We start from the raw sequence: 25,098 nt of genomic DNA, 5'->3' as shown, positions 1-25,098 counted from the left end.
GGCCAACATAATAAAACCACCTACATGAGCAGTGGTAACTGTGTTGGTGACATAGCACTGCCCACATAAACACTTATGCCAGCAAAACTTATGTCGCTCAGGAGTAAGTTTTTTCACACCCCTGAGCGACAAAAGTTTTGTTGGCGCCACTGTAGCACGCGGTGAAGATGCTGCCTACGCCAATGGCCGACATGCTTCCATTGGCTTAGCTACTCCACCTACCCAGGAGGCGGTAACTATGTTGATGGGAGAAGTCTTCCCATTGACACAGCGCTATCTATGCTGGGTGTTAGACTGATATAACTGCATCGCTCAGGGATGTGGCTTTTCCACACCCTGAGCGATGTAGTTATACTGACGTAAGTTGGCAGTGTAAACCAGGGCTTTGGAAGTGTAACTAGTAATGGTGTCCAAATATACAGATGATACAAAGTAAGGCAGTTGGCACAGTGCAGATTATTAAAAGATTGCATGAGAATTTTAATAAACTGAGGAAATAGGCAGATGACTGGAAAAGGCTAGTTTTCAATGTCTGGAAATAAGAGGATACAGACAAAGTAGTCACAGAAATTGTTGATGAGGGTCAGAGAGGGCCAAAAAGTGGGTGGCGTTGCCACAAGAAATATGACTACGTGCTTTTTCTCAGCAACTTTCAATGGCAACAGTGTAGTGGTTGGTCACAAATTCTCTCCCATCATCCACCCCTCCCTCAGAAAACCCAGATGGACAACAACAATGGTACCAATGCCTACCCTTGCTCATGGTAAATCCCACTTTGGCCATACGTAGATGTACATATCCAAGTCTGGAGTTGTGTTACATAAAAAGAAAATTATCTGAGAGTTGAAAATGTGATCTCTAGTGGGCTGTTTCATCTGTAAAATCAAAGGCTGGGTTCTGGTAGGTTATACAGCCCTATTACATTTTATATTTTTAACTCAGTTTCCTTTCCTTAAAGAAATAATAGTTGGATACATAAACATATGTATTTCCGCATACATCAAACACTAGTAAATAAAAAAAAAGTTTAAGCTGCAGCTCTAAGCAATTGCAAAAATATGCATTAAACATTTTTGAACTTGGAGTCTTTGAACATGATTAAAAGTATTTCTAAATATAAAACTGATATACATACAAATATCTTCAGTTCTCACTACTTTACATAAAAGCCATGCATAAAACCTATTATTTCAAGACCAAAACAACCGTAAGAGCATAAACTACACACAAAGAAATTTATCCACTTGAAGTAAATATCAGCATATGAGAGGATGAAAACAGTAGGTCCTTTAAGGATTCTTTAAGCAGCTGCTACATGCCAGCTATTCAACACCCAATAGCATTTCTTAACACCTGAAGAATAAAGTCCTTAAGACGTATTTCAGCAAATTGCCTCATATCTCTTAGGGCAAGTCTACACTTAAAATGCTGCAGTGGCACAGCTGCATCTGTAGCACTCCAGTGAAGACAGCACCTACGCCGACAGGAGGGGGTCTCCTGTCAGCATAGTTAATCCACATCCACAAGAGGCAGTAGCTATGCTGCCAGGAGAAGCCCTCCCGTCGACATAGCGCTGTCTACACAGGAGGCTAGGTTAGTATAATTGCATCACAATCCACATGCCCCTGAGCAACAGTTATACCGATGTAACTTTATAATGTAGGCCTGGCCTTAGTCAAGGAATAAAGCTTGGTTTACGCTTTCAATTAAAATGCAACTTAATAGTGATTATTCTCTGATAATGTAACTAGCAGTTAACACCTCCCAAAAATGTTCCTATGAAAAACCCTTGCTGAATCATAATTTCTGTTTTTATGAGACACTTTAGATGTAGTCATGCAAAAAGCAAAATAAGAAACCTGACAATACATTTTAAAAAGCTGGTATACAAATTACACAATAATTCTCATATACAATCCATTCTTCTCTCACTCTTACCAAAACTCTAAATACATACAAGCCCAACAGTGCTCTCTAATGCCATGAATAAAAATAAATCCACTGACTTCAACAGAAAAATTATCAAGACCTAAAGGTGCTATTTTATTATTAGGAAAAACAGAACAAAATTAAACAAAACTAGTATTAATACTATCCTCATGGAATCCCCTTCCTTATAGTTATTTTCTTATAGCAGTGTTTACGTGAGGTATAACACTTCTGACTATTGCTTGAAACAGGATGAAGTGATGCATTAAACCCCAGCTAGCTAGACCATTAGGCCGGGGAGGGATAGGGCTGAAGCTGGAATGCTGCTGAAGTTGGTGCTAGTAATGCAGTGCAGATGCAACAGCTAGTTACAGCTCAGCAGCAGCAACACATCTAACCACCTATGTGAATGCTCTTTGGAAGTGTGGTCACTCTCACTCCAGCTAGGCTAACTGTGCAGTTAGCTCTAGTTAGTACACTCCAGTTAACTGTGCTGGGAAGACAATACTCCACTGCTCAGATACCCCTTACTGCTTGGGTCTGAAAAGAACAGACTACTGCCTTGTGTCCACATAGTTGTACTGTGTCTACGCTTACATTTGTCTCCCACAGATGTAAGTGCCCCATTACAATGACGCAGTAACACCACCTCCCCCAGTGGTGTTGAGCCACAGTTGATGTACTGAGGTCGACACAGGAAGAGGGTAGAAACTGCATTACTTATGTCAACCTTAACAATCCTCCAGCAGCTGTCTCATAATGCCCGACAATGACCGCTCTGGTCATAATTGTTAACTCCACAGAAGGAAGTGTGTTAGACATATCAGAAGGCCAGAGAGGCCAACAGTTGATCCGGTACCAAGACATAGACCTATCGCTTTTACAAAGAGCTGCATGCCATGCGTGGCAGAGACCCCATCACCACCTTGCAGACCACCATAGATACCTCGAGGAAACTGAGTCACAGCCCCTGGCGTGAACAGCAAGGATGAGGAGGTGCAAAAGGAGGATGGGGACATTGGACTGAGGGCATCCAACTATGCTGTGAGCCAGGACCTGTTTGAGACTACACTGCAGTCCAGTTGCTCCTGGCAGTCGAGCATGGGCGAGCCCAATGCAGATGAAGGAACCTCAGGTAAGTATGTAATTGTACTTCCCATTACAATAATGTACTGATGGGGCCCACAACTTAATAGGACGCAGCTATCAACATTTCATTAATGTACTCCTACTAGAAGAGATAGCGGGACAACAAAGAGAGGTAGTGTTGTGATCTGCTTTTCATTCCCACCTACAGCTAGGCAAGGTGGAGCATGTAGAGCAGTTTGTTTATGTACACAGGGATGTCCCTTGAATCCTCCTGAGAGATCTCAAACTTTCATGAAGTTATTCTGCAATCTTCTCCCAAAGGTTTCGAGGGATGGCAGCCTTATTTCTTCCTCTGCCGTAAGACAATGTCCATGCCTGTCGGCGACAACTTAGGCAGCCACCACTCCAGTACACAGGCTAGCAGCATATGGGGGCCCTGGCAGCTGTGGAACACCAACAGCAGCTGTGCTCTCTTTGCCTTTGTTACCCCCAGGAATGAGATATAAGCTTTTTTGCAGTGACTTTCTTTGCAATGATATGGGCTAGAAATATAACTGTTTCTTAAAAAGAAAGCTACAATTCTGCAGAGGCTGAAGGGATTTATCTAGGAAAGAATCCTACTAGTTCTCTGAGAGGGGATTTTTCAAGCTTAGCTTGCAGTAGAGTGTGTATACTCTAAATAACACAAAGTAAAAATACAAAAATCCATAACTTTTTCCCATATGGACAGTTAAAAAAAAAAAAAAAAAAAAAAGGAAGCAGATGTATTTATTTTCAAAGAGAAATCTAAATAAACTACAACTACCATGGCTCCTGCAGGTAATTTGTTGTTTGTACATTAGTTCACCCTGCACTGCTATAAAAGTTAAAATAAAGCTTTAAGAATGCACACAGGTGCAGCATATTAATTTATGAGAAAAGTATTTATAAAGCTGCTTCAGAACATTACATTTCAATAAATGTGGTTTAAAACATGCTCTAAATGGGATGTTATAGTTCAAATAAAATGAATGCCAAAAGCTTTGCCTTCCCATCAGCCACACTGCATTAAAGTTTAGATTAATGTCCATTTATATATAAAAATAAACACAAAAAAGTTATAGACACATTAAATTAAGACTCACTTAAATGGTAAACAGGAATCTGTCTTATCCCAATTTTTCTAGCTAAGGATAATTAGTTATTTTATTAAACCAGTTACTGTTCCTGTAAAGAAAATACAGTAAGAGAAGCCATCCTGGGTCTACTTTTTACTTACAAGGAACATGAGAACTGAAGAATCCAGAACCTGTGACCACAAACTACTTGAATTCTGGTATAGTAAGGTCCACAGAATGCAGTAGTGCAAGGGTATTCATTTTCAATACAATTTTGACAACATTATGATTTAAAGACGACTAGCTGGGTACTCACGTTTCAAAAAGGACATTTCTTTTCAGGAGATTTTCTATTTACAAAAATTTTGTAGAGTGATCTTACACTGGCAGAATTAACCCTCGGTCCCTCCTTGGCACACAGTCGTTTAGTCTCGAGTGCTGTAAAATTTTGATCTAATTCCAGTTGTTGGTTTGGTGTTGGGGTATTTAGTAGCTTGTGATGAACAGAAGGGCAGACATGATCTGGGATCCTTTCTGACCTTAAACTCTAAAAACCCTGATACTGAATCTGAATCCAGAATATAAAAGATAGTTAAGGCTAAAAGGAACAGCCAAAGTGTACTGGAGACTAGCAGATAATCATTGGGAGCTAGAGAGTATGTAAAGTGCCCAAAGGAGTGGGAGAAGAAAAAGGACTGAAATAGCATGTAATTACAACCTATAAAATTCCAAAGGAAAGTCATCATTAGCAATACCTAATCTACTAGTCAATTAAATTGGTTTAAACACTCAGCTGACTTGAGCTGCAAACATATACGGTTACTTATGTTGCAAATAAACCTGAAGAACTCCAGGTAAGCTTGAAAGCTCCTCTCCCTCACCAACAGAAGTTGGCTCAATACAAGATTACCTCACTTATCTTGTCTCTCTAATAAATCCTCAGAGTATTAAATATAAATATTTAAAAATATTTACTTGTCACTTTGCTATAATTATGTTTTATTTCTTTGAGCTTGGACAATGAAAGTGAATTTAGGCAGTTCAACTTTTCTTCACAGGGCTTGTCTCTACACTCAAAACACTGCAGTGGCACAGCTCTACACCACCTCAGCTGTGGTAGTAAGTATCTCCTGTCAGTGTAGGTACTCCATTTCCCAGACAGGCAGTAAGCTAGGTCAATGGGAGAATTCCTGCCTACTTTGGGGTTAGGTTTGTTTAACTGCATCACTCAAAGGTGTGGCTTTTCACACAACATAGTGACATAGTTATTCCGACCTAATTTCCTAGTGCAGACCAAGCAATAGTCAGTTTTACTTTTGGGTTCCTAAGTACTGCAGTTCCTACTATCATTTGGGTATGTCTGTTTTAACAAAAAGTTATGTTTCAAATGATCTTAGACATATGAACTTTTCTACTGATCTTAGATGTTTTTCTAAATTTTAAATTGAGTCAAAAAGTTGAGCGTCTCTTTAAGAGAAGAGTTTGGGGAAGGAGGGGAGATGTTGGGAGGTGTGTGGGTACGCTTTTCTTTTTTTTCTTTTTTTAAGCTTTAACTGGTGACCTGATAACCACGGAATTCACACATGCAATTTTCTAAAGTAGGAGAACAGTTACTATGATAGATAAATGTATTCATCTGCACATACAAATGCCTCATTACGCAGGAAGTTGTACACAGAAATTTGGCATAAAACTACACGTGATTTTTCAGAAGCCAAGCCTTACTTTTGATGATGTTTTAGGAGAAGGGAAGAAACACACACTTAAAAATACTAATGAAAAGTTTGTATAGAAAACACACTTAAGAGAAGTTGCATTTCAAGAAGATGTTGACCAAAGTATAGTTGATGGTCAAAGTATCATGCTTTCACAATTCCATAAGGCGCTCGCACAGAACTTTTCAAGTGGACATGGAAAAATGTAAGTGTCATGACAAAAGAAAAAAAGGTAAGCCAACAAATGTTATGTAAAGCATTTAAATCAGCGAGAGCTAAGTTCTCATTTCTTTTAAAGCATTATTTCAAGATTTTCAAATATAATATATAAAGTATAACAATATTTCATTAAAGCAAATATTGTTCAGCTTGACATTTCCCTGTTTTGTTTTGAAATCCTCAGACAAGCAACAAAAAGAGTTGCTTGAAAAAAATGTACTAGATACTTAACAGCCACAGTGATAAAAGATGGCAGAAGCCCCTAAACTAGATTAAGGGGCAATGCTCAACTGAAAAATAACCAGTGCTCTTCAGCTACTGGAAACATGAGAACTTCCATCAAAAAGGTACTGTCAGACTAGTAGGTGCCTTATACATGTGAATTCCCCTCCTCCCTTCTTCATCTTGCCTCCATCCTATACACACATTCTTTGTTCCTGGCTGTTAGGAGGAGCTCTGCCCTCCCATTTTAGAGAGGTTTCAAATTCTTCCCCCTTCCATTCCCTTAGCACCTATTTCCTTATATAAAACCCATCAAGCTTGCCTCAGTTACTATTTAAAGATTTCCTAAACAACCCCAAAGTGAAAATAATAATTCTGTTCAGTTTCTCTACTGACCAAGTCTACTAAAAACTAACCTGAACCTGACTAATAAATTGTCAATTTCACTAGTTTGTAACTCTATGAGCAGTAACAGATAATCCACTCTTGAAGGGGGTGGTATGGAGGAAATCTTTGGGAGTTATGGGAAAGAGACTTCCCTTCACGTCTTTCCACTTTCCAACCATCTCTCTTTCTCAAGGCTCCCTGTCCACCCACTCCAAATCATTCTGAAGAGCAGCAGAATGCAACTGCCTTGCAATTAAACTGATCAGCCTCATCCATTTTACTCAACTGAAAACTGTAACTCAATTCAAAGCAGTATCTTCCCTGACAATACTCCATGCACACATTAATTTCAGTCCTCAGACGGGTAATACTATTAGTATCAGGCAGAGTCATGTTTAATGGAACCATTAGCAGACGTGTTCCTTTCATCCAATCATAGCAAACACTGCTCAACTTATCAAAATGTTTTCCCCCTTTCATGGCACCATCATGTATTGATTGTTTGTCCACTTACACCTACCATGTTGTGCAACCTTCTGTATCCAATGCATTTTGGGAAAACCCCACACAACTATCTCCAAGTTGTATGTACTTTTAAAGCTTCTTACTACAATCTCAAAGTTAAGTGGAGGGTTTTTTTTAAATGCCTCTTAGGCTTTCTGGAAATTTTCAAGTGCAGTCCTTGAAGTATTTGAGAATGGTACAACCACTGCTAGAATACTGTGTCCAGTTTTGGTATCTTCACTTCAAGAAGGATGTTGATAAATCGCAGAGGATTCAGAGAAGAGCCACAAGAATGAGTAAAGAATTGAAAAGCCTGTCTTATAGTGACAGACAGAAGGTATGCACACATTTAAAATACTAGAGAAACACAGCTGCGTCACTGTAGCGCTTCAGTGTAGATAGACACTACAGCAAGGGATTCTCCTATAGTTAATCCACCTCCCCAAGAACAAGAGGCAGTATCTAGGTCGACGGAAGAATTCATCTGCTAACCTAGCACTTGTCTACACAGGGGTTAGATCAGCATAACTACAGGCTGGTCTACATTACAGTTTTGTCGACAGAAGCCGACTTTTGTCCCTAAGCAGTGCTGGTGTACACACTGCAATCACCCCTCCCCCCCCCGCCTCCGCTGACAAAACTGCTGTTTTTTCAACAAAATAGAACCACCTCGACCAAAGGTATAGGGCTTTTGTCGGCTTAGTTAGGGCAGCACAGTCTCAATGTAGACACCCCCTTACATCCTGGTGGGGCTGTCATTCTTGTCAATTTCAGTGGAGCAGTGAAATTGACAAGAAAGCACAAGCCCTGGCTGTTGCAAGCAGGGGCAGCTGGTGCAGGCTGCTGCAAGCCAGGGGCAGCTGGATCCTGGATCCTGGCTGCGAGCTGGAACAGGAGAAGCGGTGGGCAATTGGATCCTGGTTCTTGGCTGCGAGCCGGGACAGGAGAAGCCGCGGGCAGCTAGATCCCGGCTCTTGGCTGCGAGCTCGGACAGGAAAAGCCGCGGGCGACTTCTCAGCCAGTTCCTCACTGGGAGCCAGGCAGCCTCTCAACTTCACAGTTCAGCTCCTGGCAGGAGCAGGTGGGGACGGGGTATGGGGAGGCGAGAAGCTGGGAAAGCTGAACCCCACTCCTCAGGGGCAAGCAGCGCTGGGCTCCTTCCCCCAGGAACAGGAGGGTGGAAGCCCCTGGCGGCTTCCCCTGGCTCCCAGTGGGGACCAGGGATGGGGGAAGCTCAGGGCTGGCTCCTGGCGGGGAATGGGAAGGTGGGGGAGAGGAAGCAAGAGCGCTGGGAGCCAGCCTATTTGGCTCCCATCAGGGAGCTGAGAGATCGAGCTCTCAAGCTCCCCACACTGCCCCTCTTAGGTCGGTGGAAGTGCTCCCGGTGAGGACGCACTCCACTGACATAATGAGGGAAGCGTGGACATCAGCCCTGGAGCTGTTACTGCCATTACTGGAGTGGAACATGTCGACTTATTTTTTTAGTGTAGACAAGACCTATGTCTCTCAGGGTGTGGACGTAAGTTTTCAGTGCAGAACAGCCCGCAATCTATACAGCTTAAAAGAGAAAATTAAGAGGTGACTTGATCACAGTATAAAGCACCTACCTGGGATACATATGGCTCTTCAATGTATCTGAGAAAGATATATCATGATCCAATGGCTGGAAGCTGAATCTAGACAAATCCAGACTGGAAATATGGTGTAAATTTTTAACAGTGAGGGTAATTAACCATTGGAACAACTAAATAAATGTTATGATGCATTTTCCATTACTTGTAATTTTTAAAACAAGATTGGATATTACCGTATTTCCCCATGTATAAGACGCTCCCATGTATAAGACGCACCTTAATTTTGGGGCCCGAAATTTGAAAATTAAGTATTACGGTACATCACCGGTAAGTACCACTGTATAAGACGCACCCAGTTTTTAGACCCCAAATTTTTCAAAAAAAGGTGCGTCTTATACATGGGGAAATATGGTATTCTAAAGATATGCTCTAGAAATTATTTGGGGAAGAGTTACATAGGTCAGACTAGATGATCACAAGGGTCCCTCCTGGCCTTGGAATCTATGAATCCAAGAATGGATGTTGTCTTTTTACTTTCAGAGAAGATAAGCAGGGCTGAAATGAGACTACAAGTTGAGGCAATCTGAAGCAGAACAGACAGCTTCCACACACACGTTTACAGCTCATTTGACAAACTGCACAGAGACAAGATAGTAAACCAAGCCCAGCTCTATCCACTAGTTGTGGGATACTACTGCAATAACAAATGGCTAATGAATTTTTGACTGAACAAGCCAACTTTAAAATATCTTGTGGAGCCAGCCCTGACACTGCTGTACTAGAACAACCATCTGTGAGCTTCATACTTCTGGACAAGAGAATTCCAATGCCAACAATGTGTTATTTGGGTTGGGTACCACTGCTTAACCTATTTGCTATGGTCAAGTATGCAATATGGTTATTGTGTTGGAGATATGCCAAGTAATATAGTTATGCAGGACAGTCACCACAGACACCCAAAAGGAAAACAAAGGAATTTGAACAACAGGGAGGCTTTCCGAAGTATGGATGAGCTATATTAGTGGAATTCACTTTTCCCCTACTCTACCCCAGTATACAACAAAAGAAGTTTTGCCTGATAGTACTTGCTCACTGATGTTAATTTAGGCTGCAGGACAGACTGTGGTTAAAAATCTGATTTAAAAAAAAACATTTTATTTATGTACTATTTGTTCTTTACTTTTATTTTAGAGTTAAGTTGCTAAAGAGGATGTTTTGTCCTTGTTTTTGTTTTTAAGACTTTCTTAATTGTTAGCAGAAGTTCAGATTTCACCTAAGAGTTTTCTCAACTAAGAAATTATATTTACACACAATGAATCTGAAGATTCCAACCCTGCTGATGCTCCATTTCAGTGTCAATATGATGCCAGGTAGTGAAATATCTTTACTGTCCTGGACAACTGGATTCTATCCCTCTGTCACAGAGTTCCTACCTGATTAAACCAAAATCTTCACAAGTGGTCACTAACACTATCCTGAGTTCTGATTTACAGAAATGTGCAGTAGTCACAGCAGTAACTGAAGTCAATAGCAGTTATGCTCTGACCAAATGAAGCACTATATAAATGCTAAGTAATGATACTAGATGTTTCAAATTGGGAACCCCAAATTCATGGAAACTTCTGCCTTTAGTACATGATCACGTAATTAAAGACTACCATAATGTAATACCTACCAGGCAGCAAATTAAAGTTATACGGGCAATTTAAAAAATCCCAATTTTAATAAAATACATGTTTCTTTATAAAAATAAACCTATTTAAAATTAAATTTGATATTATGACAGCCTATAGTAAGGTTAGACCTCAATATAATCTATTACAATAGTTTAAATTAAATAAAAATTTTCAAACTATGTTTGCTCTGCTTAAGTTTTAAAGAAAGTCAAACCACTGAATCGGTGGAAGTCACTGATAAAGCATCTGGAACCAGAGTATGCTGAAGTGCTTAACCAACTTTTGACCGCAGTAATCTCCTTGCAGGTGCAAAGGGACTATTTTTCTCATTTCAATTTATTCAACTAGTTCAATTCAACGACTAGTTCACTGAAAAACTGAGAAACCAACTGGGAGTAGAAAGACCAGGAAAGCTTGTTTTCCTTCTTCCTATTCATTCTATGAATAAAAATAAAGTGAAAGAGGATGAGATCTACCAGTTCTAAAATACTGAAGGATGTGGTGACCAGAAATACATCTGCCCAATTCACTAAATACACATAATACTCCCTTAATTTAACTACATCAGTTAGTTTTAAATGCAAACATGTTTTGATAAATTTGTTTTTGTCAGATGTCTCTAGAACTTAAGGTAGTTTATTTAACTAATAAAAACCTTAAAATGCAGTTTTGTGCTTTTTAATTGAATTTCAACTTCCAGTCAAATGCAGCTTGACACAAATCATGAGCAAGAACTTAATCTAATAAATAAGAAACATGTCACTCAATTTTCCAGTAATAAAAAAACTAATATTAAGAATCTGAATAAATATACGTTAAGCTATATAATTATTTAAATAAATGTGTACAGATAATAGTGGTATCCTCGCTGGTGAACAACAATTAGTACCAAACTATATCATCCAATGAGAATCAACATCTATTTAGGAAAATAACTAAAAATTATGAACGCAAAACAAGATTAAAATGTTAAAGCAAGGTTTCCTACTTGTTGATTTAAATCAATACACACTGGCATTTCCTAACTTTTGCGTGCATACTTGGCTGCTTGCATCGGAACTGCACACTCACCAAGAGTGTTGGTGTTGATGTAAAGCACCATGTACCACAGGTTGGTAACCCAGTATAGCAAACACTGCCATGCAATGCAATGCCTTTTGGGACATTTTTTAAATATTTTGTAGTAAAGTAATGACTTGCCCAGCAGTTTCTGGGAGCTAGCAGTCAAGTTCCCAACATGCAATTTTCTCCATGCCATAATGTCATTCATATCCCATAACTGTGTCACCTTTTAAAAAAAAAAAAAAAAAACCCACAAATTTGCATGACACTTTTTGGTCTCTACCACCCCGACACAAGCATGAATGTTGCAAATACAGGGCACACAATTCTCCTGTGTTTGTAGGCCCTCAGAAAGCACCTAAACAACCTGGGCTTTGAGGACTTCTTTTAGGACAGTTTGTTGATGGACACAGTGAAAAACAATTCAAGGTTGTTGGTGGCATTCATGGCATAGTTGCAAATGGTGGAGCACCACTTCTGGGCCTGAGAAATGAGCACTGATTGGTGGGAATCGCATCAAAATGCATGTTTGGGACAAGAAGTATCTGCAGAAATTTTGGATGTGAAAGGTCACATGCCTAGATCTGTGAGCCGAGCTCACCCCAGCCCTCCAGCGCAAGGACACCTTAATAAGACCTGTATTGATAGTGGAGAAGTGAGTGGTGACTGCATTCTGGAAGCTTGAAACATCAGATTGCTACCAGTCGGTGTCATTTTGGAATTGGAAAATCCACTGTGGCGGTTCATTGTCATGCAAGTGTGTAGGCATATTATTCGTCTCCTGGTATGCAGGACTGCGACTCTCAGCAATGTGCAGTAGATCTCGACAGTAGATGGATCTGAAACAATGTGGTTCCCAAATTCTGGTGGGGCAACAGATGGCATGCATATACCTATTTTGGCACCATATTCTGGTTGTGCAAACATTGGCAGATCACCAGGGACGCTTCAATGATATCAACGTGGGCTGATCAGGAAATGTGGATGATGCTCACATCTTTAAAAACAAAGGACTGTTCAGAAAACGGCAAGCAGGGAAATGCTTCCCAACCGTCAGATTACCACTGGCAATAATCAAACGCTAATAGCAACTATGGGGGACCCAGCCTACCTCTCACTTCCCTGGCTCAGGAAGCCCTATACTGGTCATCTCGACAGTATCAAGGAAAGATTCAACTATAGCTCAACAGGTGAAGAATGACTGTTTAATGTGCTTTTGGTAGACTGAAGGAATGCTAGCAATAAATACTCACTAGATCTCAGGGAGAAAAATAGCCCAATGCCTATAGCTGCACGTTGCCTCCTGCATAATATGTGTGAGGCAAAAGCTGCCACTAGGGTGGAAGTGGAGAGGCTGTCTGGTGACTTGGATCAGCCAGCCACAAGGGGCATTACAAGAGCTCAACATGAAGCTATGCAGTTGAGGGAGGTTTTGAAAGAGCACTTTAATGGTCAGCCACAGTAGTGTTCTGTGCTGGAGTGTTTTCTGATCTGGAGCTTTGAGTGCTGCTAAGAATTCTGCTTGCTGTATGTTTACAAATATGGCTAGGTGTTTTCCTGTGGTCCTTGGTGGGCATTTACTGTTTGCTTTGACCACTGCTATATATTCTGCAGTATCTGTTGTGAACTAATAAAGATAATTTGATTCTCCAAAAATAGAACTTTATAGAGTGGGAAAAAACAGTGCAGAAAAATCAATGTACAAAAAAACTTCACAGAATGTTATACAAGTTTTTAACAAATGGAACAGGGTGAAAAATTTAAAATTAGAAAGGAAGTAAACATATGTTCATTTGAGTACACAAAGGTGGTGCATTGTAGCTACACATACACCAGTTGTGGTTCTTGCAGGTCAGTGTATGTGATGCTGTGGCTTTCTTTGCTGTCCTTCGGAGTGGAATGGTACGGATAAGAATGCACCCCATGATGCCACGTTATGTTCAGTGGTGTAAGGGAGCAGTAGAGTAGAGTAAAGTAGCAATAGAGTAGGATCGTAGAGTTCTCCCAGGACAGCAGAGGGTGGAGAGTCCAGGATTTTTGGACCTGCAGGTCAAGCAGTGTCTGCAGCAGTTGTGTTTGCTGTCTGAGAAGCCCCATTATGTCTTGGTGCATCTCCCTCTCCTTGTCCTGCTGGGAATCCTAAGCCTTTTTCCTGTCCTTTCTGTCTTTCTCCATACTGGCAATCATTCTGGACCCTTCCAAGTCCTTGGTTTACAGTTTGATTCAACACTGGCTTTCAGAACCTCACGGAACAATCCTCCCTAGTCCTCTTCTTTCTCCTCTCCAGGATCAGGCGTTCTGCAGGCATAAAGGGGGCACCCCTCAAGGCTGCCATGCCAGAAGCTGCTAATAAAAACAGACAGACGTACCATTGGACTCTCAGTCACAAGGGAAAGGGAAAAGTTTCAAGACTCCCTTCCCTTATTTCCTTAAACACTTTTAATAAGAAATGCTTATTGACACTTCAGCTTTGGAGCAACTGAACACTACCGCTCTCCAGCCCCGCCATGATTAGTATGTCTCCCAGTGGCAAAGGGAGGGTGGGGAAGGATCTTCTATTGCTTGAAGCTATACAATTTTGGTCCCTATTGCATGGGTATGTGTACAGGGCAATGGCACAAATATTGGCACTATTTTCACAGGTGGTAGTGGTTTTAGCTGATATCTCACTCCCGAGGGTCACAAAGGCACAGAGAACAAATCTGCTAATGGCATCCTGAAGCTGCCAGGCCCCATATGTTGCTAGCCTGTTTACTGCAATGGTGCTAGCCAAACTCAGAGTGGTTTGGGAAACTCTCCTCCTATGAAGGAAGAAATAAAGCAGACATTCCTAGAAACCTTCAGAAAAAAACTGCAGAGCATCCCTATTAAAGTTTAATCAAGATCTCTCAAGAGCATAAAAAAGACATCCCTATGTACATAAACAGCTTCACATGTCCCTCGCCCCACCTAACCCAAAAAGGGGAATGAAAAGCAGATGCCAACTCTACCACTTCTTGTAGAAGCAAAAGAACAAACATTTGATATCTTGGTCTTGTTAATTTGGGGTTCGGCTGGGCACCATCTTTAAATTTAAATACTGTAAGGAAAAATGCACCACACATTACCAGAGTTCCTTTCCTCTTCATCAGGCTCATTAGCACTTGCCTGGAAGGATCAGCTAAACTGTGGAGTCTCAAATAGGTCTTGGCTCATTGCATGACTGAAGTCCTCTGATGCATCTCCTCCCCCCTCTCCAGCCCATGATATTCATGGTAGGGAGTCTGTGTCTCAGGGTCCGCCAACATATTCACAGTGCTCGCTCTTCAGGGTGCTGGTGGAGTCTCTACCAAGTTTGGCATACAGTTCCTTATAGAAGAGGCAGGTCTGCAGCACAGCACAAGATCTATGTTGCATCCTGGCAAAAAAAACTCCTTCGCCTTCACAAAACATTGCTGCTGATCCCTGTCATACCCCTTTGCCTGCATCCTCTGTACAACCTGCTCATAGATGTCAACGTTTCTACAGCTAGGCTGTAGCTGTGCTTGGCACCGCCTCTTTTCCTCACAGGTCCAGGAGATCCAATACTTCCTGTCTATTCCAGGCAGGAATGTGTCTAGTACCTCTCTGAGTGCATGGCTGGGCAGTTTCACACAACAAAGGTAAACTGCTACATGTGCGCACCAAGGTGAGCAATCAAGAAAAAACATTTAAAAAAAACACACAAATAATTTAAAGAGGGAACGATGTCCAGTCTCCAACCCCTGGGCAGCAGAGGTTAAAAATGTGACCAGAGCAGTCACTACTGCAGGAATGGGGCATTGTGGGAAATTTGCTGGAGGACAGTTTGGGTCGACACAGGTATGCAGCATCTATACTCACACCATGTTGACCTCAGTAGGTTGAGCATGGCTCTGCACCATTTGGGAAAGTGGTTTACTGCGTTGCTGTTAAAGGGTGCTTACATCGGCAGGAGACAAATTTGAGCATGGACACAATCACAAATAGATTGACACAAGGTGACTTACATCTACCTAACTTTGTAGTGTAGAGGGCCTAACTATTATAATGTATACACTTTGTAAATTAAACTTTCCTTTACTTTTTTTTTTTTTTAATACCAATTTGTCTTGAGGTCTTTTCTATTTCCCTTTGCACATTCTAATAAGAATGTAAGAGTGGAGAAGACTAGATTTTGGAAATGCCAGACAACTCAGTTAATTATCTTTATGAAGTTTAGCTTCTCTTCCTTTCCTCTGAAATTATACGAACTTACTAAAATGGTAAACTCTAAAATGCTATTAGTAAAATAGTCAAAATGCTCCAAAGTCATAACATCAGATTTCTGGAGATTTTAATCTGACTACTGTGAAATCAGCATAGTCCTCACTTTAAGACAGTTTACATTAGTTAGCACATTACAGAAATAGCTACCAGTGTGACTACATAATCCATTCTGATTGCTAGTCCACTCACTGATATGAAAAATGAAACCTCAGTGTGCCTTAAATTGTATTTGTACGCTGTTTAAATAAGGTGTAGAATAATATGAAAAGTAGTAAGAATCGGCAATATGACAGCTGAAGAATGCTTCTGACAAAAACTACATGAAGTGAAAATCAATTGAAAAAAATACTTTCAGAATAACTTAATTAGCGTTCTCCACCATGCTGCTTTCATGCTTGGTATCAGTAACAATTCTGCAGAACCTTTTTTCAGAGGATACAAACAGACCTCAGTAATGACCATAATAACCCTTAATGGTCTCTGTGTCATAACCACAAGTACTAATCGTAACAATGATCATTATTTTTACCCTAACTAAGCAAACTTGACAACGTTGTATTTCAGGTTGGACACTCTTCTTTAGAGGTGCCTTTGATAGGCAGTTCCATAGCAAAACTGAATTATTAAGTAGCAGAGGTGACCATCATAATCCAGTTTTGTTTGTGAATAAAAGAAAAACTTGACAAGACAGAGAATGGGACGTGGCTGACTGAGCAAATTTTACTCTTACAGTTTTTCTAATTTGAAACTGAACTATTTCTTTCCACTCTTGTATCATTTCATTATGTACTTTATTTTTGTTGTTGCTTGTAATCTCAAAATGATAATTTAGTCAGTAAAATTAGTACTTCCCTACTAAAATACAAATACAAAAATATGTTTAAATTACCATGTAAATGTTAATTAATGAACATTTATTTAATGTCTTAAGCTCTACTAGTTGAGGGTGGATGGGCACATAACTAATTTAAATAATTATTTTAAAAGATTTGTAACTTTAATTTGACTTTCAATATACCTTACATTAGGATTATCTGCAATGAATTGTAGTAGATCACACATGAGAAATTCAAACAGCAGTACTTTACAATATTTTGGGGGAGATGGGGTGAGACGGAGGATTTCCATTCTACAGGGGCATTATTTCTCACTTTCTCTTATTACCAGTTCAATTAGACATCCCTATTAAAGGCAGCATGGTCCAGTGGATAGGGCACTGGACTGGGACTCAAGAGACCCAGATTCTATCCCCAATTCAGCCACTAACTTGCTGCATTGCAAGTCACTTTACAGCTCTATGTCTGTGTTTCCCCCTCCCTTTGTCCAGCTAATCTATTCAGATTGTAAATTCTTTGAGTTGGATACTGTCTTTTACTGTGTGTCTCTACAGTGTCTATCTTGGTTGAAGCCTTTAAGTGCTATTGAAATACAAATATCATTACACAGGAAACTAAAACAAATCTAATCTCCACCTTAAAATTAAGCAATTCACTTTTCCACTCTCTCTTCACTCCACCCCAAACTCTTTCTGGAATAAGGTGGTACTTCTACACCATGCAGAAATTTACAAATACCTCACTTCCCATTTGTTTGTGTTCTACTCCCATTACCTCCTGCCTCACAAGACTGGAAGGGAGGCTGATTCTGAATCTCTTCCTCTATTCCAGACTTGTACTGGGCCAGACAACTGGCCATGAGGGCAGATAAAATAGTGCATTTGTAAGAAGTCAATCCTGTAGTGCAGGATCCTACACCTTGGGGGCAAAAGCAAACATAATGGCTTTAAAAACAAAAGCGTAGGTTTCTGGTGAACACATACTGAATCTAAAGCCTTGAATAAGTTGTATTAGTATTTTGTTGAACTGTTAAAAATAAAAGCATGATGTGGATAAACAATCTAAGTTTCACAATATATAAAGATTAATGCTCAGACTATGGCAAAACAGTAAAGTACACATGTTATGGAAACAATGGCCTTTTCTTTAAGTACTGCTACACATGAAGAATGGCTTTGATTCCTGGAGAGAAAGAACCACCAGGTGTTTTCAACACATTGGTTTTCACCACAAATAAGTTCTCTTTTTCCTTGTGTGAAGGATGCACAGTTTCTTTTCTTCTAATATGCACTGTAATAATGCCAGTAATATATGTAGCTTTCAAAGGAAAAAGAACAGAGTTAAAAGGAGGTGCCCTGACTCTGTGAAATCACAGCATTAAGTTGTAAGTGATGTATGAAATAAAAAATCCTTTTCACTGCACTGAGGGAATACAAATCATACTGCACTACTGCTGTGGTTCTAGGATATTTAGCCCAGTTCCAATAAAACAAACCCCAAAAAGCATCTACCATACACAATATTATTGGAGGGAAATCAATATTTTAGTACATTTTTTAAAATGTTTCTCCACACATTACCTTTAGTGGAAGCTTGGAAACTAGAAATTTTTGTACAGAGAGCTTTCCTGTAAAATTGTTCTCATCCCTCTTTTTGAAGACCTCCAAATCCTCTTCCCCACTTTAAAAAAATTTAAACACTAAAACTTGTTGTACTTTTTTCCCTTTATCCGAACTGCTAGTGTTTCCCTAGCTGCATGATGTTCTGCACGGGAAGATCACAACAATCCATTCAAATTAATTAACCAAATATCCAAATTTGTGGCAGCAGGCAGAGGTACCCAGGTAACAAGATACAATATTGAACTGCAGACTGGCAATTCTTTTGAAGTTTATTATCTGAATTCAAAAAAAGTGAGCCAATCTCCAACATTTATCAAAATAAAAGATAGCTACAGAATATAGAATTATTATTGACTCCAAATTAGTTAAATTTGAACAGTACATATAATAAAAGTGATTCCACAACCAAGTCCTTGGATTATAAACTGTAAGGACTAAAACTAAATTTACATCGCTGCTTATGTGATTAATAACTTCAACCAGTGTCACTTTTACAAAGTGCTATTAAACATTTATTTCAATTTTTACTACACTACAAGAAAAATCCATAGAAGGCTCTGAGCATACCTGACAATCTTTTAAAAATGCATTCCTGAAAACACAATACACAACAGCGTAAACAGAATTTTAATAAGCCCCTAAAAGACAATCTTCCACCCAAGGATCACGCAACCTTTCCCATTTCTGTATAAGCCAGGAAGAAAAAGATAACATTGAGAATATGCTGCAAGGCCTAACAAACTTGGGCTATTTCAGCTGCAGAAAAGTAAAGAACTCCAAAATATAACGCTGATGTTATGATCAGATGCAAATAAACTAGGTGTTAACACTGTTGTACCTAAAAATCAAACACACACTGCTGTGCTTCATTAGCACAATAACTGTTTGAACTAATTTTAACAACCAAGTTTATAGAGCCAAACTTTGAACACATTAGCAATAACTTTGATTTGTACAAAGTTACATTTTTAAGTAATCTAAAATAAATTTTTAAAAATCTAAAACTATTCAAATGAAAAAATAAAAGGTTCTATCCCTCCCTCCCCTTTCTTCACCCGCTCCAGAAAATACAAACCATCACTGATAATATCACCCAAAAGATCTGTACAGTCCTATTCTCTAAAATAAGAAACTAACTGTACAGAACAGAAATATGGATTTCTAATCCCAATTTAAAAGTATCAAAATATCCCATGAGGTTTTTCTACTATGAAGTATCTTTGTTCTGTACAATGTTCCTTAATCCTAGATTGTATGTTAAATGGTCACAAATAAAGCACTTCCATTAAAAAGAAATGCTAGAACTGCAGTTTGTGTAATTCTTTGTAAATGAACATCTACATTGCTGAAATGGCATTAAAGTGACAAATGACTATAATCCAATGGCCCAAGGCCAGCAAGTTCTATTACAAACAGATTTGTCTGTTTGTATGACGCAGCATGCAACACATGTATCCCAACAAACAAGAAACTGAACAGTATACTTTACATATATGCAAAAGTACCACTTTACCTCTCTTCAACTTTATAACTACTTTATTAGGTAAATGAATGGAGGTATCAGTGTGTCTAAGCCACAAACAGGCTTCCTAACTGACACACTACAAAATCTGGATTCAGTATATAAGCAAATTGCAGTATCAATTCTAATAAAAGGTCTCTGAACCAGTGCTGTAGTCTAGTATTTGGGAAGGGAGAGAGGAGGGAGAAGAACACTGGAAAAAAGTTACAAACTTTCCTTCTAGTTACTTGTGTGTTATAAATCAATGTGGCACTCAATTAAACTGGTCAAACAACAAAACAAGCAGAAATGATTCATCCCACTTTTGTATCCCTTTGTTTTCACAAGGTTTTTTATATCTATATATATATATATATGAAGTTTGTCATACAACTAATTCCACCTAAAAGATAAAAAAATGAGTAGAAATAGGAGCTGTTCATAGTATTCATGACTCGCATGGTATATTAATACTTCCAATGAAGAAACTTCTAACACTTACTGAAGTAAAGAATTAATACTTTATTTTAAGAGTAGGATTTTTTTAAGCTGTCAATGTAATAGTTGCAAACATAGCTAATGTTAAAACAAAGCTTAATACCTGTAATAGTACAAAAGAATCAAAAGTGATACAACAGGTTTATCTGAAGTTCTGTCTCTGACAAGAAAACAATAGATTTTAAATGTGCTCAGAACACACCCATAAACACTGCTGTCCTTCTATTATGTTTAAGTGTTTGATTAAAATGATTATGAAATAGTTTCATGATATAAGAAGCCAGAAGTGACTAATATATTTGAATTACATTCAGATATTCTGTAAAGCATGTACAGATCATTGTCAAAACTATCATTTCAAACTGCTCTTTTAAAAATTTCTCCACTCCATTGAAGTAAACTCTCTGGATGATGATAATGCTCTGCTGAAAACAGATTACATGCTCATGGTTCCCAAAAGTCATCATAACAGAATAACTTTTCCTTGGAGACAAACATTTCTCAATCAAGACACACTCAAATTTAGTTTATAGTCACATGGAAAATAAATGCTCTTATAACTTTACTGGGTCTCTTTCATGATCACATACATATAACATGTTAATAAATTAGCAATGTGGTATAGTCTCATACTAACAGACAACTATCAAAACACACACACACACGCCATTTCATCCCAATATTGTCTCATCTTAAAATTATCAAAAAACCCATCACATCTATATCTAAAATTGCATTAAAATACACAAGGAACTTTTTCTTTTCAGCTTCTCCTTTTGGGAACTGCAGCCCTGAGGATGCATTCAAAAATTTCTTATCTTCCAAATAATACCCTCTTCCTACTTTAGCATTTAAAGCAAGTCTTCCTACAACACTGTCACTAGACAGTGATGCCAGAATAAAAAGAATACACAGAACTGGATTATAACATAGTACACTTTACAGATATGTAAGCAAAAATTAAAAAAAAAACTAGAGTACTAATGTGAGTGACAGTGAATAAACAAGTATCAGCATGTGAAAATTGTAAAGTGCCAAGATGATTGATTTTTAAAAATCTGCAAGTTCATTTTCTGAAGGATACTCAAACTTTGTTCCTGGTCCTGCAAAGACCTACTTATATGCTTAGCTTTACCCAGATACTACTTACTCATAGTGAGTAAAATGGCCTTGACAATACTCACTATCAAAAGTGAATATTGGAAAAAAGAGCAAAGGTGCTGCTACAACATAAATGTAAATTATCAGCTGTGTTCTTTTCCTCTGCAGAAAAAGGTGGAGAGACTTAATGAATTAAGCATCAATACAAAAATATCTATCATTCTCCACCAAGAAAATCTGAATTTCTGTCTTTTGCATTGGACCCTGATAATCATCACACAAAATACTCCTTATTTCACTGATGTGAGGATGGGGTATAAAGGAGCCCAAAAATCCTTAAAGCTTAACTTTGAAAACTTCTCTCAATTTTCATTATGGTACGTGTTGTATTCTGTCAGTTAAGTATCATACACTGATCAATCATTTGAGAAACAAAACAACATTAAATTCCATAAACTGCTTACAGAGGAAGTTAAAGTTAACATTTTGTAAGCACTGTTTTATTACAAATATTAAAACCAGACAAACAAGCCACACAAATTAATTGCCACCAGCACTCATGTCAACAAAATCAGCCATCTCAAAATCAAGCCTGACAGTTTTGATCAAATATACACTTTGCTTAAAAAAATCCACAACCATCAATGCACTATTTTTACTACATATACACACTTTGATGAATGACTTTCAAAAAGTATGACAACCTCATGCATCATCATCATCTTGCTTTATATGCTTTCATTTAATTAAAATATTTTTCCAACCAGTAAAACAGCATACTATTTTTATTATGCTTAAACTGATCAAGCATACAACTTTGTTTTTACAACCACACATCTGTCAATGCAGCATATTTATTCTTTGCCTGATTGGGGACAAAACTTGCACACACACAGCAGTGAATGCTAAACTTGTCCCATTCAATCATTTGCCTTTTTTTTTTTTTTTTAAACACACTGGAGGATGGACTAAATAATCGAGCGTGATGTATTACTACTTTCCTTTCGAGTTCCTTCAACTTTCACACGACAGCTCCCATGAATGCAGGATTTTTATTCCACGCACAGATACCGTGGTTGGTTCCCTACACGCACAGTGATTTGCACACCCATCCCAAGTGCAGGATTTTTCGTCCATGCACGGATACCTTGGTCGGTTTTACCCCGCGCACGGGAATGTTCACACGCACATGGCCACGCATGTTAATCTTGGAACGCTCAGCCCTTTGCACCATCATGCACTAATGTGTGCTTTGGAAAGGGGGGGGGGAGGGAAAGGAGGAGACACACAAATTAATCCCCAAACTCCCAGCACAGAACCACGGCTCCTCCCCCGGCCCCGGCTTGGAGAGAGGAATCGTTCTCAACATCCCGCAAAAGGACACCAGGAGGCCGGCCCTACCCGCCTCCCAACTCGCAGTGAAACCCCGGCGATGGAGCGCCAGGGCCAGCGCCCTCTCCCCCCCTCAGAGGCTGCCGGGAAGGACAGGCTGCCGGCCCGCCAGGAGGGATTATGGCCCCCGCCACCCGCCCTGAGGAGATTCAATGAGGCTGCAGAATCGCCCTGGGCCTAGTCCCGGGCAGCATGCTTCCCCTGGGCCGGCCGGGCGACGGGGCCGAGACGCCGCTCAGGGCCGGGCAAGGCTCCCCCTCGCCGCCCGCCCGGTCCAGGGCTGGGCTAGGCACTACCTGGGCGCTGTTAAAGGCCATGGCGCCCTCGCTTCAATGGGGAGCTCGGCGTCCGCTCGGCTCCTCACGCTGCTGCCCCCGCCGCCGCCATCTTCTCTCTCTCTCTCTCTCTCTCGCGCGCGCGCACACACACACACACACACACCAGTCAGCCAGCCGGGGCGGGCCGGCGGCAGCCACGGCGCCTGCGTGCAGGCCCTCCCGGGCCATCGGCGCCTGCGCACAGGCGGGGCGGCAGCGCTCTGCGCAGGCGCAGCGCGAGCCCTGCGGGCGAGGGCGGGGCTAGTGCGGGCTGGAGGGGCTGTGGAGCGGGGGAGGGGTGGCGTGGAGAGAGCAGGGAGCTGGCAGTGGCAGGGGGGGGAGGGTTGGGCTTCTTCAACCCAGATAGGCCTAGGCCATTGATTGTGAGGGATCCAGCGTGGTTTCTGTCCCTATGGGGGGACTGGCTACACAGAGAGCCCATTCCCCTTCAAGGGGTGAAACTGGGCTGCAACAAAGACAGCCTCAAAATCCACCCCACCCTGCGCCTGCTAATGCCAGCAAGGCTGATGCTCTGCCCTGTAAGCTTCATAAATGCTGTCTGCACAGGTGCACAGACACAGCTGGCCAGTGAAAAAAAAACCTCTCCCTCCCTGTAGCTGCCATGTGTCCCGCTGCTGGGAGAACTCTGCTTAGCGCAGGCGGACTCTGCCTTCCGCAAGCTCGCAGGCAAGATGTTAGCGCCAGTCCCAGGAAACATCACCTCATGGCATCCAGCTTTCATTAAAATGTGTCACACGTGATGGAGCTGTTTGCCCAGCTGGAAAAACTCAGAAAGATGATGTTTCCATTAGCCACAGAATACCAAAGAGGACACGCTATTAATGTACAGTATAAAATCAGTTCCTTAGTGGAGGCAGTATATCTCATTAATGAACATGCATACATACATAATGGCAGTACATCCTGAGAAAGGTTACCTCCAAGAAATTGAAGTCTTTATGCTTTTCAGTGTGACTGTTCCAACCTCTGCTGAGTTGCAACCAACCACTGTTTTTGGCTTTAACTTTACTGGTCAGCCAATTCATTTCTAAAGCTTCCCCACCCCAAATGCAAAATGTCTTTTAACTTCTTTTTAACGTGTTTCAGAAGTAGTCACATCCTCTACTTCAGTTCTCACTGTTTTCCATGCTGGGACCCTCCTCTGATTTTGTAATATGGGAAGGACAGGGTGATCACAACTTCCACTATTGCCAATGCTTAAGTTTAATTGAAAATATTTTGCTTAAAGACCATGCTCATAGAATCATGTTATGACTTGAAACCCTCAGCTGTAATTCTTTTTTTTTTTTAAAGTAAGTTTCTAAACCTCATGATGCAGAGAAAAGTTTGAAAATATGGACCCTACAGCCTCAAACATCAGAAAGCAAATTAAAAGAACTCAAAATTTGTATTTGACAAAAAATCTCAAATGTTTAAGCCAATCTAATTATGTTGAGGGAGTTGATTCATGCTTTTTGAATGCTTGAGGTTGGCACTACTTCAACCTCCAGGTTGAGAATCCACAGTATACTTCACTAATTAGCCCATCTGTGTGAAATGTTTCTGCGCTGTATTTGTTCCTTTAAAAGAAAAAGCCCTTACTTACGCTACTAAAGCAGAGCTGGAGTTAGAGTCTGATGGTCAAAAAATCTGTGACTGTTTTGCTATTTTCAGAGAAAAGGTCATGGAGATTTTTTTGTGGGGAGGCTAAGAAAAAATATAAGGGGGTGTAGTGAAGAAAAAAGAAACATTCATGTTGGCCTTTTCTTCTTCCTAGAGATTGTGAATTTTGACTAATCTCTTCCAGCTGAAATTAAAAAAAAGAAATCCCAAACAAAAAATAAATCTGCCCTTTTTTACCTGAATGGAAGTCTATGTCGTGTAATGAGACAGATCCAACTAGTGAGGATGAAATAAAACATCACACATGGAAATGTCTGACTCAGGAAAGTATGTGATTTTGGTTTAAGAAGCTAAAGCTTTTTTTAAATGGGGTCACTGAAAATGAAATGAAATTCTCATCCCCTTTGCTTTTGGTAACAGGGTTTACCCGCAATCTATTTAAGGTGAAGTTGTACTCGAGGCATTTGC

The 25,098-nt window shown here is 40.1% G+C and overlaps 1 protein-coding gene across 2 annotated transcripts in view; it reads right to left on the bottom strand.

Moving 5' to 3' along the window:
• Positions 1–23,099, bottom strand: part of USP10 (ubiquitin specific peptidase 10) — a 67,064-nt gene extending 43,965 nt beyond the window's left edge. For both annotated transcript variants that reach the window (XM_067540186.1, XM_067540187.1), the window contains exon 1: positions 22,987–23,099. In XM_067540186.1, coding sequence (XP_067396287.1) covers positions 22,987–23,007 — 21 coding nt within the window. In that variant the 5' untranslated portion in view covers positions 23,008–23,099. The remainder of the gene's footprint in view (positions 1–22,986) is intronic.
• Positions 23,100–25,098: the final 1,999 nt, after the last annotated feature.

The sequence above is a fragment of the Emydura macquarii genome, unplaced genomic scaffold (genome assembly GCF_026122565.2).
Source record: "Emydura macquarii macquarii isolate MOO-44397 ecotype Brisbane River unplaced genomic scaffold, CSIRO-AGI_Emac_v2 contig_561, whole genome shotgun sequence".
NCBI lineage: Eukaryota > Metazoa > Chordata > Testudines > Chelidae > Emydura > Emydura macquarii.
The sequence above is the reverse complement of the archived record's forward strand: the minus strand, read 5'-3'. Positions and strand labels throughout refer to the sequence as shown.